Genomic DNA, 18,408 nt, shown 5'->3' on the forward strand with positions numbered 1-18,408 from the left:
TGCATGATCATGCTGATATTACATTTTATCGATTATACTTCAAAAAGAAAACTGTAATCATCCGCGAGTGTACCAGTATACCACGCAGGACAGACTGGCTGGGGAAGTTCTCACTTCTAACACAGCGTCTTTCTTAAAGGAAATTTTAAGATTGCTGCTGGTTTAACACTTTTTTAACGATGCATATCTACCATACATCACTAATTATTTCATATTGACAAAGGACACGTTTGAAGTTCCTTCTTCCTTCATTTCGCATTTGCTGCACCATGGTTCATTCACTCTACCTATATAAAGAGGTGCTTTCTTAAATGGTAGTGTCCAGGGAACAGTGTCCATTTGCTGCATCATGGTTTTGTTCTGAAGTTATTTTCTTAAGACATCTTAATGCAATTACTATTTTGATGGGTAATAAGCCACAATAAAAATAAGTTTATTTTTTGACGTTTCAATTTCTACTTTGAAATCGTTCTCAAAATACAAAAACGTTTTAATACTTATCAAATATCTCTTCTTGAAGAACAATTTGCCTATCAACCAGGAAAATCCACAAAAGATGTCTTGCATCGTCTAGAAACCTCGAAAATCTCATCAAAATAAGTGGTATGATGTGCGTTCATAGACAAAGAGAGGGCAACATCTCATTTGAGTCTATTAACGTTGCTACAGCAGAAAAAGTTATACTACCTTCAATTATAAAATGGATTCAATCCATGTTCAGTAATAAGAATACAAAGTACTGTGCTAATTAATGGAATCATAGTCTGTTTTAATTAAAAAACAGTAGATTTAGAAAAAAATATATATATTTTCACAAAGCTCTGAAGGTAAACTTACATCATTTACTAAGAAATATGTCCCCCTTTGGCTGCAATTACTGGTTTTACCCGTTTTGGCATAGATTCTACGAGCTTCTGACAGTTCCCAGATATCGAAACCAAACATGAATGACCGCTTCTATCTCTTTTATTTTTGTAGTACAGTCGATTTTGCGCAGTCTAGCTTTGCAAATGGCCCATAAATTCTCAATGGGGTTGAGGTCTGGCGAATTACCGGGCCAATCTAAAACATTAATCTTCTTATTTTTGAAAAATTCCGTCATTTGCTTTGACTTGTGACAGAGAGCAGAGTCCTGTTGAAGAATCGCTCCTCCTTGGTACTGACATTTTTGGAGTTTTGTGTCCAAACGCTGTTCCAACATGGATTTGTATTTTTGGCTGTTCATCATGCCTTCGATTGGTACCAAAGCTACTAAAATGTATTGGTACCAAATACCCCCCTGTATGAAAAACATCCCCAAAAATTTTTTTTGACTGGATGTTTTACAGTTTGATCAATATGAGATGTCGTAAGATTTTCATTGTCAGACTTCCTGACGAATTTTGACCGCTACCCCTGAACTACAAAGTGAGTTTCATCTGTAAATAGGACTTTTATCCAGTCGTCTACAGTCCAATTACAGTATTTTTTGGCACACAATAGCATTTGTTTCTTCATTCGTTCAGTTAGAAACTGTTTTTTCTGTGGAGGAATTGCACTTCTACCTTTCTCCAAAAGTCTTTTCCGAACAGTCAAGTCATGAATCACTACATCAGATGCTGTTAGATCTTGTTCGAGCTCTCGGCTTGTTTTTCTTGGGTTAAATTTGCTCTTACTCTCCCGAATTAAAAATCTTTCATCTGCTGGTGTTGTTTTTCTCTCTCTTCCGCATTTTCTCAACCTTCTCACATCCATTGATCCCGTTTCTCGTTTACGCTTCAAAATCTTGGTTACTACCCCCTGACTCACTCCATACGTTCTTGTGATTTCTCTTTGTGACATAGAAGTGTGTTCACTTAACGTGATAATCTTTTCACGCTGCCTAGACGTAATATCCATGATGGAATTAAACGAAACAAAGTCACTAATTACCGAAAACAACACAAACTTAGTGGGAAATGTCCTAAAACGGCAGAGAAAAGTAAGGTTAAGATTCCATTAATTCGCACAATACTGTAGTTATCTACCTAGATCAATCGGCCACTATAAGAGCAGTAGAAGTTCGTCCTGAAGGAGGCGTCCTATTAACTCTATTGTGGTCGATAGTGGTTGACGATCTTTTAGCAAAGCTCAACAAAGATGGATTTCGTGCTCTGGGCTACGTAAACGGTCTAGTTATAGTAGTTAGAGGTAATCATTACATTATTATTGTTGATCTCATGCAAGATGCCTTAAACCTAGCAACTACTTGGTATTCGGTAGAAGGGCTTTTAGTAAATTCTAATAAAACGACACTCTACTTGTTCACAAATAGTACGAAATTAAAAACCTCAGGTTAAGTATCTCGGAGTCATTCTAGATCGAAAACATACATATAAATCACCTCAAAAATGCTGGGCCTGAATCCTAAAATGATCTATTGGTCATATAGAACGGTTGTCACACCCATTTCCATGCTACACTGGTTTGGTGGAACAAAAAAAAATGCAGCAAAAGGCAATAAAGAAGTTGCAAAAAGCGCTTGTCTAGTAATCACGGGCGCAATGCGATCGTGCCCCACTGCAGTCTTAGAAGTAATGCTGAACCTTCCTCCTCTGCACACACATGTATTGAATGTGAATGAAACAACACACACACATAATGTCTACAAAACAAGATTTCGAACTCAATCTAAATACTATTACGAGCGAGTTTGAATTAACAGAACGAAATTATTCAAATCACAATAAACTTCACTTTTTATGCTAATGGGTCAAAAACACAGGAAGGAGTTAGAATAGAGGTTACTGATCCTAACAGCAGACTGTCAATAGCCCTCGGAAATACACCTATATTTCCAGCAAATTTACTAGCAACCGATTTTGTGCTCAAGAGTGCGTGAAAAACCGCTTCAAGTCAGCCAAAACCTTTATTGCTTCAGACAGTCAAGCTGCACTGAAGGCTCTGAAATCTACACTTTATCAGACGATAATAACTTGGAACTGCAAGCAGTTCCTTAAGCTACAGGCACGGCGCAACAAAGTAAATTTGTTGTGAATGCCAGGGCATAAAGGCATTATTGGTCATGAGATTTGCTAACAAAGGAGCAAATACTCCTTTAGCAAAAACCTACATAATGGAGGATATCCGAAAATGAGCTAAGTGTAGCCTATTGGAAAAATTGCCAGAAAAAGACAAGCAAAAAGGTTGCTGCAATCTTCTCCTGGCTACGAAAAAATATTGTTCATTAGCTTCAGAAGACTAAACTCAGAGTAATCACGGATATTCTCACTGGACATTTTTCTTTCAGATATCACCACTATAAAAACAGACAGAGCAACATGTAGACTCTGCGAACATTCAGAAGAAACGAGATAACATATTGTCGGCTTCCTTAGAAGCCAAGATCTGTTGGATTGATTATATATGTAGTGTATACACAAAAAATCTTAGGTCTGTGGGGCCAATTGTACTATTTGTTATGGCTTTTATTATCCATATTTCCATTAAATACAAGACTTTTTTCTTAAAACTTAATCCTTTTGAATACAACTCTATTTTATACTAAATATACTAAAACAAATAACCACATTTTCCAATATATTTAGGTATTGTGTATTTGTTCAGTAATATTTCCTTCTAAATTTTCTTTAATGATTATTTTAAAAATATACTTTTACATTGTTCGTTTAATTTTATTTACTTATAGTACTTACTTCTTTTGGAGTTCTGTAGCCATCTCTTAAAAATCTTCTAAAACCATATCTCCCTTGTAGTTTTTCAATAATACATTCCCTAGTATAGGTTATAAGTGTAGGGTCATCGACTGCAAAAGCAGGAAAACTGATAACGGACAAGAGACCACTGTCAATTTCTTTTGAACTTGATTCTCTCGGCAGCATGGACTGAAAGCATTGTTAATAATTTTGTATATACACAAACACGTTAAAAATTCAACAAGTGCAACAAAACAGTATGGTACCTGTGTAGCGAATACATTTACTTATACAGTACGTTAACTTTTAAATTATATATACACCCCATAAATGGAGACATTGCGCGCCGTTCACTTTCCACGAACCTTCGTTGACCAATCGCCAATAATTTGTCATTATATCGTTGTTGTTTAAAGCAATAACAGCGTAGATTTTTTTCTATTTTTTATTTTAATTTATTTTTGTAAACAACATGCCTGTTTATACGCCCGCAGAAAAGGTCCAAATAATAAAATGGTTTTATGGTGGTAATTCTGGACAACAGTGTGTAGATTTATTTTCTGTGTTTTTTGGGGGGAGACCAATTCCTTGCGTACAGTCAACTCATTGTTAAAGTAAAACCAGCACAGAAGTGTTGTTTACCGACCGAACTCAACGTCATCAAAAAGTTAACGTCTGGACTGGCATTTTAGAAGACCACATAATAGGTCATTTTTTATTGAGGGCAACTTGAATAGTAGAGTATACCTCGATTTGTTACAGAATCATGTTCTTCACGCTATTCTCTATCTTCCTGATATAAATCTGGGAAATGTTTGGTTTCATCTAGACGGCTGTTCAGTTCACAACGTTCGAATAATTAGGGAGTACTTAAACAATACTTTCCCGAATCGAGTTATCAGTGGAACAGGCAATATTAAGTGGCCTGCGCCACTTAATATTGACAAATATTTTTTTGGGGACATTTAAAAAGCATCATCTACGATCAGTTTGAGGCTAGAACCCAAAATTTGGATGAATTAAAAAACCGAATAAGAGAAGTGTCCAATTCTGTTACAACAGAAACTCTTTCATCTGTCCGCAGAAGTTTTTATGACAGATTGGGATACTGTTCAGCCGTAGAAGGTCAAATATTTAAATCAATTTTGTAGGACATAAAGAATTATTCCTTATTTTATTAGGAATTATTCTTCATTTTCAATAGGAGTACATCTTTTTAAAGAAATGCGCTTTTATTTTTAATTCAATCACAAAAAATTGTTAATATTAAAAACCGATACAAATGCACCGCCTTATTAGGTCAGTGTATTTTTATCGAGTTTATGTTATAAGAAATGAACCGGGTATACGTAACGAAAACAAAAATCGACGGGAGAAGGTGTATATCCCATGCATTGTTATGTGTTACTAAATGGTTTTCTCGTCTTCTGTCTAGGTGTCGGACGGGATCGGAGAATTACAATTAAGTAGATCGGAGGGACAACGTTGCCGATTTTAGCGCTGTATGTAGTGTGCAATATCTAATCCAAAACTTAACGTACTATATCTACATTTTTACTCTTTAAATTAACAAATAAGATTTTAGGCTATAGAGGAGATATTCATAAAATTATTCTCATTACATTAAATGTATCTACATACTCCAATTTATTAACATTCCAAATTCAACTCATTTTCGATAAACTCTGGTTAACTATTTTAATTGCCAAGTTTAATGTGACGTTGAGAGGTTTAGGTAAAGTCTGACTAGCTTAAGCTTTTCTGTGAATAATGCAGTGAGAATCAATTATCCTAGGGTTCTTCTTTTTTGCCAATTCCATAAATCTAGATCGACATCCTGTCATGGCTTGGGCCCCATCAGCACATATGCCAATTACTTTCTCCCATGGAAGTTCATTGATTACTAAAAAATCTTCAAGAGCAGAAAAGATGTCAATGGCTTTAGTTGTTGTTTCAAGAGATGTTGAAAACAATATTTCCTCCAGGAACCGTTTTCTGTCAATAAATCGACAGTAAAACAATAACTGTGCATACTTTGAAATATCAGTTGTTTCGTCACACTGCAAAGAAAAAAACGGTGAACCTTTTAATTTTTGCAATAGTTGATTTTTCAAATCCAGAGCCATGTCATCAATTCTACGTTTTACTGTGTCGTTTGAGAGAGAAATTTTTTCTACTTTCTTACAACTGTCTGTCGGTACTACAAGCAGTAAGTAAACGAGGTTTAATTAGTGACTCACCAATAGTATGTGGTTTCTTGTCTTTAACTATCAAAAGTGCTATTTTGTATGATGCTTCCACAGCTTTCTCATTTTCAACACAAAATTTGCAGTAGAGTCAAGTTTCATACGTTTTAGGCTGCTTTTTTTGGCAAAAAAAAATTCTGGGCCTTTATCTTTCAAAGAAGAATGGTTTGTAATTAGATGCCGTTCCAAACGCATTGCATCGTTACTAAGAAGAGCATGGCAATTGACACACTGAGGTAAATGACTCCCGTTTTTCTCCATAAAGGTAAAACCATACTTGATATAATCGTCTGAATACAATCTTTTCTTTGGAAGTGACTTAGCCACTTTCAAAGCTGTTCACAATACAATTAAATAATTCACAAACAATGACTCTGTTATTAAATAACGATTACACTGATTGCTACAAACAGCACACAGACGCTGTCGACTGAGACTGACGCGTGAGTCGGAGTCACTGAACTAGAGCCAGGAGTGCTTGCAATACAGTGTTGGTAAATATGCTTTGAGCTCCTACGATGTTGCCATACACAAGACTGTCGTGTTTAACTCAGGTTGTGTGTGTGAGTAAAACGATTTTAATCACGTTTAAATAAAGAAATATTTCTAAACAAAATAAAAATACGAAATACAAAATATTTTGTTTTTTAACAAAATATATTTTTTAATTTTAATTTTTTTTCTTTGTACCCCAAGCCCTCCCAGGGGGGCGCCCCCCCCCCCCAGGTTGAGAACCACTGATCTAGGGAATCTTTTTAGAACAAGTGGATTAGATGAAGAGGTTTTTCGCCTCACTATGTAACTTAAAAGACCAAAGTTTTTGTTGATAAATATTAGATTTGATGATAAAACAACTAGAGCGGATAGACAGAAATTTGTTTGTAGATAAGGCACTAAAATATATTCTATAGATCTTTGCCTTTAAGACCTATATACGTCTTACTATTAGGCCTTTAAGTATACGTCTCTGTATAAGTTAATTTATCAGAGCGATGCTAGCTAGAGTGAAACTGTATTTCATAATGCTACCGAGAGTTAAAAAATAAGTTGATTTTATCTCTATACCTACAAATTTCTGGAGTAAATATATAATAAGTTTTTAAAATAACATATACCTGTAGTACAGCTTGACATTTTTGAGCTTCATCTGCTAAAACATGGATCACACTGTAAGGACCTCCTCTAGCTCCAAACAAGTCCAGCTCATTCATAGCTTCGAGAGCAGCCTTTGCCATACCAATAGAACTGGCATTTAATTCAGGCAATCCATGGTTAGTCTTATCACCTCTCTCCCAAACACCATAATCTGGTGTGCAATATGCACACTCAATATAAAATACCAAATTCTGGATGAACGCTACTTCGTCTAAGTTGAAAATTATTTGCAACCCAGATGCTGTCATTTGTGCTAAGAGAAGCAAGTAAAGGGATATGGCATCAATCTGTAAGTGACCCCATTCGTTATCACCTAAAATACAGAATAAATACTTGTAATCAAATATCTTGTTGGGAATAAGCCACAAGTATAAAACAAACTATTAATTTCTTGCATTTGTGTGATATTTTGTTTTCCGTCAATATTAATCTCAAATTCTATTTTATTTCATACTTTAAATAAATATTGTTTCTATAGATCTTATATGGAGCCATCGAAATAATTCGTAATCAGCCGGTTGGCTGTGAAACGACTTATTTAATTTTGATAATTTTTTTTGTGAAAATTAGGTAAACATATTATTCAAGCGCAAAAGAAAGATTATCCAATATTAGTTCCATACAGATGTAAAAGTAAATAGATAATGACAATATTAGTTTCCAGAATTCACCAACATCATAATTAGTGCTTGACTAAATAGTGATCAAATTAATCATAGACAAAATCTGTGCAGTTTTTCAGAGATAATGGCAAAAAGAGGTTTGGAATGCCATAAAAAAAAAGAAAATTGGTGCAGTTTGTCTACGTGGTAAAAAATATGAAATAGGAATTACTACATGTAATTATTCAGTGGTAAATAGAGGAGAAATGATGACAATCTGACATCCTGGCTAAAGAACTTCTGCCAGGGGTATGGTATACCTTAACACTACTTAGGTCCGCTACGAACAAAAGTAAAAATCATGCGACTGGTTGACAATGTTCTTGGAGGACATCTATGAAGCGGAAACCAAGGAGAAACTACCGCATTAATTTTTCTTAAGAAAACCAATTACGGCGAAAACCAAAAGCACCAAAAGCATCGCCACTAGTCCGTGCCAGACCTAGGATAGTCAATGGGTGCAAAGAATATCAACAATGAAAGGTACGCAACACGCAAATGTGAGAACTCGTAAAACTATTAAGATTGAAACATAAAACGTCAGGAGTATGTTCATGGAAAGAAAAACCCATAATATCATAAGAGAGATGGAAAAACTGCACATATAAATAATGTGTGTCAGCGAAGTATGATGGTCAAAATGAAGTGTACTATCGACAAATCAACTAGATATTTATGTAGGTACTACTCAGGTAACAACTTACAAGACCATCCAAATGTAGTAGGCTTTATCGTGAGTCCGAAAGTTCAAGATGCAGTGATAAACTTCATACCATACAGAGATCGATTAGCACTCCGACGATTTAATGCAGAGAAAAAAATATAACTATAGTGTTGGGGCATATCCAGGGCTATGCTCCAACAGCTAACAAACCCGATATGGAAATCAGGACATTTTGTTCAGATCTAAAAACACTAAAGAAAAAGTAAAACGAAATCACAATTATCAACGTAAAAATAGGCAAATGATGATCCAAAGGCAGTGAGAAAATACAGCATACAGAAAAGAAATCAATGCAGGGACAAGAAAAAGAAGTAGAAACCAAAAGATATATGAGAAACTATTAGGGACAATGACACGATCCAGATAACAGTTTGTGTGCCATATCCCGTTTTTTATCAAAATGAGAGAGAATCAGCCAAATAAAATATTTTTGTTAGATAAACAACACTTATTGATAATGTTCTGAAACTGTTTTCTTGTGGTATGTATAACTTAGATAATATTTTATATGGGATTAAGCCACATTTGATTGAACAAGAATTGAAAGACTGAAATAAAAATTATGAATGATTTTGACCTGTAGACATTTATAATTCTAATAGCAACTATAAGCTATACTGGGACCGCACTATGCACTATATAACCTGTGTGTTAAATACAATGAGAATACTGCCAAGAATACAGATCTGTTGATACAAATATGGAGACAATGGAAAATGGTGAGTACCCAGATGATACCAAATAGCTGGATCCCAGGAAACATCTTTATATAACTATGGAAAAAGTAGTAATATTTCCAACATTTAGGTGCTTCAAAATTTTTTTGCGAAATACTCTATATTTGAATCATAATTAGTTCTGCGAAGAGGAACATGGAAAAGTTAATACAGCGAACGGGATATAATATGAAAACAAATTAGCTGAAGCAATTCAGAAGATTCCATTATCAAGCTTAAAATAATGATCAAGTTAACTCTTCTAGTAAAAAGAGAATCCAGATTTAAGAAATTCAAGATTCCAGAATAAAAATATGTTCTACACAATTTAAATGAACAGTGCAACAGAAATCTTCTTTGAACTCTCTCTAACTTTTCGATACCTGCTTGAGTAAAGGGAAACCAGATCACGAGTTTTTCCCTGTTGCTTCAGTAAATATGTTCTGTTTTTTATTTCTGTTATAATCTGACATTCTTCGTCAAAACAGTCATTCTTTCTTGTTCTTCTTTTTTACCTTCCATACCTAGTAATTCTTCAGCTGTTTCCTTCATGACGTTTCTGCAGCCTTCATTTTTTATGTTTTAGTGTGTTGTCTGTTTTCTAGTTTGATGTTTATATTCTCTATTTTTGTACATCTTTGAGTCCTTCTACATTGTATCGTTCATGTTTAGAACCTATTTCCTTTTTTGAATGTTTAAAATTCTGGTCCTTACCCTACTTTCGAGTAGTGATCAGAATCCGCATTTGCTCCTGTTCTGGCGCGGACATTTATTATATTTGATTGGTGTCTTGAGTCTACAATAGCATGATCTATTATATTTACTGTAAGTCCGTCTGGTGATTTTCAGGTGCCTTTGTGCATATATTATTTTAAAGTGAGCGAAGCTAAAGTTATAACATTGATAAAAAAAACTACTATGAAAAAAAGAAGACATTTTTGATATCAGAGAATCAAAAATATTTAAAATTCGATATTTCTCAAGGACCAATTGTTTTCATTTTGTTGGGCTGTGTTATCATTCCTGTTCCATACCATGCAAGTTAAACGTTTACTTTGTATTCCAGTTCTTCCTTTGACAGGATTTTCAGTTTTTTTATTCACGCTTTTAAAATGAAAGTATTTGCTTTGTTGTGTAGTTGTAGAAATTGTTTATTTAGCTGTTAATTCAGACGTTGATTCATCTGTTGTATCTTTATTTTGCTATGTAAACATATTTCAACATAATATCAGGACATTGAATAATTCCGCTTTTAAATAGAATAACTCAGTTATTTTGACACTAAGAGAATTACATTTTTTTCAGAAATAAACTTCGAATTTTGATAATTGCCTTTTGTTCTATTTACTGCCGAATATGTACGATCAATTGCAGGTAGGATTGTATTTGTAACAATATGATTCATGAAAACTTTCATAAACTAAATCGAATGTATTATTTTTATTATTATAAGCAGAAATATAATAGTCTATTGTTAGCATGTGAAGTAAACAGCAAGGAAACGTATTTTCTTATGCGCTGCCAATGATTGAACTCAAAATTTTTGAGCAAAAATTTGATGCATAATTGACATGTGATTTTGACTATGCGACTTTGGGATGACCAATTTGACTTTCACATTTTCACAGCAGGAAACCATGCTGACCAGTAAGTAGCTGATTCTTCAGATTATTAGAGCCTTGAAAATGTTAGGAATAGCAGAAACAATTATAATGGAACAATAGTTAGAAATTAATTATTTATTGCCAGATTTGTGTATGGGCTTGATAAAGGCTCTCTTAAACTGTGATGGAAACTGATCATCAGTCAGAGATTAATTAAAAATAAGCCACATAGGTCTAGATAAAGAGAATGCAGAATTCCTTAAAGATATCGTATCTGGACCATTATTGGTATTAAGCACACATTAAGCTTGGCAGAATGGCACAAATTTTAATATTTAAGAAGTGTATTTGGCTGTGGCTGATATCACATTTATGGCTCCACTCATCTACGGAGGAAAAAGAAGGATTATAGACAACAATTTGAATATCAAAATTACTTCTCTTTCTGTAATTCAGTAATGTATAAATATTCTCTCTAAGTCTCTATTTTTTTGCTCACATATATATTGCAACCCACAAAGCTCATCATAAACGCTAAAGCAGCCTGTTCTTTTATATTTTACGTGAAGGTTTATTTAAAGAGATAAAATGCTTCAGTTCTTTATCAAACTACACAAGAAATATCAGTTTTAGTGGTGATCAATCTGGGCCCCAGAAACGACAAAGAACAGCTTCTTATGGACTTGTCCATATGATAGGGGGTGAGACAAAGGACCTGCCTCAGGAGATTTAAGTGTGATGGACCCACAAATGGGCCCTGCCCAGATCTACCAAAACCATAACCATTTAGTGGCAACCAAGGAAACATGTGAAAACACATTTCTCATCATTTAAGTAAAGTCAAAAATAATTGATCCAAGTTTAGTGATAAAATTATGTTGTTTGATCTTTCATAATCTGTTTGTAGAAAATAATATTTTTCCTCATTCCTAGATATGCAATCAGAAACCTTCAGAGATATATCAATAATAAGTGCAAGATGATAACAAATACAAGTGACCAGAACATCTTCTGCAACCTCAAAAGTATATTCAAAACAGTTACTGTATTCTACATCTGACATTTCATTATAAATGAGTGGCTTCAGATCAAAGGCGGACATGTGTTCGCCCAATTTTCGTTAAAAACTAAAATTTAGTTAGTGTGGTTTCTTATAGAATTATTGTTTCTGGTCTTTTCAATGGTGATAATAGTTTCCTTCTAACACGGACGCAAATACGTTATTTTCAACTTCACGGTTGAAGGTCTATTTCAAAAACGGACTCCTGCTAAGAAGGTTTATTTCAAATACGGACATCTCCCCAACAGCCAATCAGAATGCTGTATTGTGATCACATGACTGAAAAATCAACAATGGCCGCCATTGCTTTCAACTTGTCTGATGTTAATCGTTTTATTTGTGTTTATCACTAGTTTAAACTGTTTTTTTTTTGCATATTATTAGTTTACAAAGTAGATTCGAGGAGTCAAATATATCTGTCAATCCAGGGACGACGCGTAAGAAGAAGAGCGAGCCCGAAAAATGAAAAAAAAAACATCCAGTTCAATCATGTACTCTACATTTGACTGCTGTAACAAATTGTCAATAGGTGGGTGGAAGTTTGTTATTTTAGTAGTTACTGTATATGTTCATCCAAGTTATGAATAGTTTTTAAGTGATATGATAAAGTCTAATTTTAAAATATGAAGCTTGAAAGTTGGTTGTGAAAACATTACCAGCTTAGTATCACTTGCTAAAGTTTTTCATAAAATTGAGAGATTCCTAATAAAATTCTGACTATTGACTTGAATGAATAGACTATTCATTGAATTAACTAAAGTTTAATTAATTCCTCCTTTTGTATGTTCATGCAGGTACTCAGTCAAAGGTCTTCCTCTGTACCCACCTGTCATAACCGAGTTGGATACCAGTGCCAGCTTTTAACAATGCTAGAAAAAAGCAAGCAAGATGCGTTCATTTTGAAATACTGTCAGGCTGGGGCACCTAACCCCAAAAGAAAGAAGCTTGAGCCTATACAAGGGAAAACGACAATCTTGGAATATTCAGTTGTAAACCACGCTGGCAACAATCTCAACGTTTGCAGGGATGCTTTTCTCAAGGTGTTGCAGCCTATAACTAAGCATAGAATTATAGTAATGTTCTGAAAATTCAAAAACGGTGTATCTCACGTCCCAGTGAAAACCCGTGGCGGAAACCACAAGGAAGTTAAGTTTGCTCCGAAAAGAGAAGAAGTAAAACAGTTCATCTGTAGTTTTCAAGATAGTGAATCGCATTATTGACGACATAACTCATCTCGTGTCTACCTTCCATCAGACCCAATATCGCTAAAATGTGGAAAATGTTTAATTATGGTAAAGAAGAATCTGAGAAGGTTACTTAGGGTTTTTTCAGAAAAATATTTTGCTCAGATTTCAACATTTTATTATCTTACCCTAGTATGGATGAATGTAGTACTTGCCTAGAATTATAAAACCTTATCCAAGTGGAAAAAACTGAGGAAGAAAAAGGTGTCTAAAAATGAAAATGGAGTTACAAAAGAAACAGGCCCAAGCCTTCTTCCAACACTTGCGAGAAAACCACAAGGATGTTCTATTTTGAGTTTTGATTGTCAGAAGAACCTTGTTGTTTTTCCAAAAGTAACTGATCACAGTGCATACTACTCACGACAGTTTTACTGTTATAACCTTTCAGTAGTGAAAGGATTGTCAAATGAATCGCTGAATCCAGTACTGTCTCAATTTATACCTAGGCGGAAGACAGGAAGACGAAGCAAAAAAATCATCCAACGAGATTGCTTTCATTGTATTCAATGAGTTTAAATCAGCTGATCTCTCAGGATATGACTCCATTCATTTGGTGTCTGATGGTTGCGCTGTAAAAAATAAGAATATAAATATTTTCTATGTGCTGCAAGTTTCTGGATAGCTGTACTCCAACAAGCATACAAAAAATTGAAATAGTCTTTCCTGTAACAGGACATTCACTCCTTCCTGCCGACAGAGTATTTATGATGATAGAGAAAACATTTAAAAAAATCAATACAACTGTGACAAAAGAAGAATATCATGAAATTTTTAAGAAATATGGTACGATTAAGTTAATTGGAAGGGATTAGGTACCGTTGGACTGGAAACAAGAAGCGAAACGTTTTCTGAAAACTGTGGCTTAACTTCATTTCAAAATTTCCACCTGTCGACGAATAGTTCTTCGGAAAACTAAATTGGGAAACATCGTTGTAAAAGGAGAGATGGCTTACAACCTTGACACTGGTGCATAGAGGAAAATTTGTAAGACCAACTGCACTATTTGACAGATCAACCCAAAAGAAATTCTTATTGGTGTGACCCTAAAAGCAGAAAAGGTTAAGAATGTAGCAAAATTGCTTGAAAAACATTTTGGAGTAAATTGGAGGGAGAATGGTAATTTACAGTGGTACAAAAACATAATGCAAGCAGAACCTGAAATACCAGCTGAATGTGACGATTCATGTGAGTATGAACATCATGTGCTCTTGTGTTAATTTTAATTTGAATGTTACTAAAGTTTAAATATTTTATAAGTTCAAATATTTTATTTTATGTATATATTTTTAATTAAATTGCTTTGTAGGTAGGTACTAATGCAACTTGAATAAAAGATTTTAAAATTGGAATTTTTATTTAAAATACCTGATTCCCTATATGAATGTTATAAGCATTAAATTTTAAGTTAGGTCCAAACCGAGGGTTCACTCTTTCAAATACAATTTTTTTTGGCATCAAAAACAGACACCTACCATCACATTTGGATCAAACATGGACATTTACCCATTTTTGTTCCAAAGCGGACATGTGTATTTTCAAATTTATATATTTCCGATAATATATAATTATTATATAATTAATATGATATCATTATTATATAATTAATATGATATGATATTATATAATTAATATGATATATAATTAATATGATATTAATATGATATAATTTTATATATTTCCGATATCAGAATGTCCACAAGATTACTTTTGAAGCCTTCACTAAAATTATAGAAAGTGAGATTTTTATAAAAAGAATAAGAATAATAGCAGCTGTGTACAAAAAAACCAATTTATTTAAATTTTTCTTGCATGACACATGTCTGTCTTTGATATGAAGCCACTCAAATATTCAGTATTGTGTTTAACTGATAAAAATTATAAAGAGAAAAGTACTCAACAATAACACCATGTGATGGTCCTCTTCCAACAGTGACCCAATCATTGATCTTTTTAGTTCAGGTAATGCTAGAAAGATTATAGTCACCAACACAGTATATAATATTGTCAGGATACATGTTTCAGAAAGTTCTCTAAATTCTAAAGCTAATCAATGAGCTTCAGATACTTCAGATTTCGAACTAGGTGGAATGCAAACACTGCCAAGACGATTCTATTTGTACAGTCTTGGTTAAGACTAACTAAATACTTATCTTAATTGTTGCAGATACTAGTAATTTAATCTAACTGTATATGCTCAAAATTATTGCTTTACAAAAAACTTTTTTTTATTCAATTGAAAATAAGATGGGAACTAAGATTTGAACTTTAATATAATATGAAGGTGACACATAATGATAAAAGGACAAATAGTATAGTTTATTATGACTGATACAAATATTAGTTTATTAAATAATAAAGATGTATGTAAATGAACACTACAAGCCATGTCAGCATGTGCTGTAGTTGAGATCCTTTTAGTTCCATAACAAAGTCTTCTTGATCACTGTAGTATTTTATAGTGTGCACAGTTATTATTTCTATTTATTATTTATTAATTAACAAATACATTCATTCCACACACATTCACAGGTAACACCACTAATCTAGTATAATCTAATAGGTAAATTTTCTACAAAAATTTGATTAGGCATAAATACAATTGAAGCGTTCGGACGAATAACAGTCTATGTTACAAATTATCAAAAATCGAGTTTAGGTTTGAATAGCGGTCTATGAAATATGTAGATTCCACTAAATATTATTGTTTTTTAATATACCAACAGATGGGGCGAGTATACTAATATGGAGAGAGTGAAAATAAATTTTTAAGTTGGAACCAAATCACTCTGTTTTGTGGTACCGTGCGAATAGTTATCGTGTGTTTACAGTGTAGTATTGTTTAGGTTGTAGTCTGTGTAGTTTTATTACATTATGAACGAAACGAGATAGAAAAAACCAGGAATGTTCGGTTTTCACCTACTGATATTCGTAGATTAAATAAATCACAAAGAAATACCAGGCAGATAAATATAGAAACTTGGAAGGATGTCTCTAGAAAAAATCGCAGAGATTCGGGTCTGGCATACACGACAAGGAAGAAACAAAACAAAAGTTTCTGCTAAGACCACTCCTACCAATGTAAGTAGAAATAAGAAAAAAAACACAAGCGAAAGTTTTATTTTAATAAAATAATATAAAAAATAAAAATTTATTGTTGTTTTTCGTTATGTTGTTTTTCGTTATAAACGAAATGATTATTAAAAATAATACTATTTTCCATTCGTCTCTATATAGATTTATTAATTTTATGTTATTTGTTTAAGGTAAACATATGCAGTAAATCGTGTAAGCAAATGTGTTCTCATTTCACATTTCCTATGAGAAAGTATCTCCTAAAGTTCTTCTATTTACATTTGTACAATGAGCAGTCAGCGTTTTTAACAAAATTTATCAGAATAGAGGAACAAAAAAGAAGAAGAGCTGGAAAAACAGATGGCACTTCGTTAAAGTTATGTTCTTTCGCAAAGTTCATTGATAACAAGAAAGAATGCAAAACTATGTTACTCAACGTTTTCAAAATCACCCATAGACGAATTCAAACTATCCAAGAAAAACTCAAACTCAGTGTTCATAATCCTATAGATCAGAGAGGTAAGCATCATAATAGACCAAAGGCAATTCTACAAACTGAAAATCCTAATGTTGATGCAGTAAAATGTTTTATGATACAGTTTTCAAGCAAATTAATTTACCCCCTGGCGCTCCTAGATCAGATACATTTACAATATGTGATGAATTCTATTTACAACTAAGTTCTGCAAAATCAGAGGATGATAGGAAGAAAATACAGCTGGAAAGTGACTTAAATTAAACTAAAGCCTCTTTGGGATATCAAGAACTTAAACCAGACATAGTTAAATCTAAAGCAAATAACTCATCTACTGTCGTCCTTTGTGTTGATATGCAGCAGGTTCTATTTTGTCCGTCATTATCCCATTCAGATGTTTTCTACCAAAGGCAACTTAGCTGCTACAACTTTGCTATACATAATATGGGAACTAGCAAAGCGGTAATGAACTTGTGGTACAAATGCATCATAGAAAGAGGCTCTACAGAAATGGTATCTTGCATAATCAAGTATGTTACAATGAACTATAAGAAGTTAATAGATGGAGAAGAGCGCAAGTTAATCGTTTGGTCCGATCGTTGCGTAGGGCAAAATAACAACTGGAGGATATTAAACATCTACTGCTACCTAGCAAAATGTGGATACTTTACTGAGATTAACCAAAAGTTTCTCTCCTCGGGTCACAGTTTTTTGCCTTGCAATCGAGAAAGCAAAGAAAAATACGTTATTGCTGACACTAAAGTGAATGAACCTTTTGATGTCATAGAAATAAGCCAAAATGACTTTAAAGACCTAACCTCTATTGAAAAACACCTGCCAAAAAAATAGAAGTTCTTCAAAATTACAAGTGGCCTAGTACCTCTGGATGAAATATGACCTTAATGATCCCTACACTATTTTTGGTCGAGCCAGTCATAACGTCATAAAACCCTGGGAGTCATTTAAGATTTTCAAAGAAAATTGGGAAGCTACAACAAAGCCTAAAGATTTACAAACAGCGTACAATGCACTACTACCAATTACACAAAATTAAAAAAAAATAATAAAAATGATTCCATATATGGATAGTAAATTTGCCGACTTCTATAGATCGCTACCTGAACACTAATTTCTGTTTGTTTTTCATAATAGGTTTCTGTTTTTTCGTTTATTTCAAAAATTCCTACTTATAGAATTATATGTATGATAATTATTATAATATAATTTAATTCTCTATCACGTTATATTAATACATATAAATGTAATAATTTGTGTTAATAAAATTATTTCAAAAACGATTTTTTACTTTTATTTGTGGAATAACGGTCTATGTTAAATTTTGAGTCACAAATTTTCAAGAAATAAGCAATATGTTCAAAGTTACCTTTTCTAGAAAACGTCAACTTGTAACAGACCGTTATTCGTCTGAACTCTTCAATTGTTTATGTTCCAAGACTCTGATGGACATAATATTCAAATATAATATAGAAATGTTTCATTTCATGTTTTGAGAGGTGTTTTGAACATAAAAAAGTATGTTAAAGATCTACATACTTAAAGATCACCACAATGTACATATTTATTTTTGAAGTTTTTTAATGTCTACAATTTTCTTATATTTCTGGGCAATAAAGTATTACACATTTTACAGAATTACTTCACATCATTTTCTATTAGTGGTCCTGGTATTCACATTGTTTTATTCGTTTCAATGCTCCATAAATAATATTAATTTTCTTGCACCCTTCTTTTTCTTTTATTACTCCTATTATATTT

At 33.2% G+C, this 18,408-nt stretch overlaps 1 protein-coding gene across 4 annotated transcripts in view; it reads right to left on the reverse strand.

Annotated features, from left to right (window-relative positions):
* The window catches only part of LOC140452845 (probable phosphorylase b kinase regulatory subunit alpha), a 95,203-nt gene that overhangs the window by 74,701 nt on the left and 2,094 nt on the right, over positions 1-18,408 (reverse strand). For all 4 annotated transcript variants that reach the window (XR_011952226.1, XM_072547188.1, XM_072547180.1 and 1 more), the window contains exons 2-3: positions 7,036-7,388; positions 3,675-3,863 (exon numbers count right to left, since the gene is read on the reverse strand). Coding sequence is in view for 3 of the 4 variants with exons in the window: in XM_072547188.1 (XP_072403289.1) it covers positions 3,675-3,863; positions 7,036-7,388 (542 nt within the window). In the remaining variant the exon portion in view is untranslated. The remainder of the gene's footprint in view (positions 1-3,674; positions 3,864-7,035; positions 7,389-18,408) is intronic.

This window comes from Diabrotica undecimpunctata, chromosome 1, assembly GCF_040954645.1.
Source record: "Diabrotica undecimpunctata isolate CICGRU chromosome 1, icDiaUnde3, whole genome shotgun sequence".
Lineage (NCBI taxonomy): Eukaryota > Metazoa > Arthropoda > Insecta > Coleoptera > Chrysomelidae > Diabrotica > Diabrotica undecimpunctata.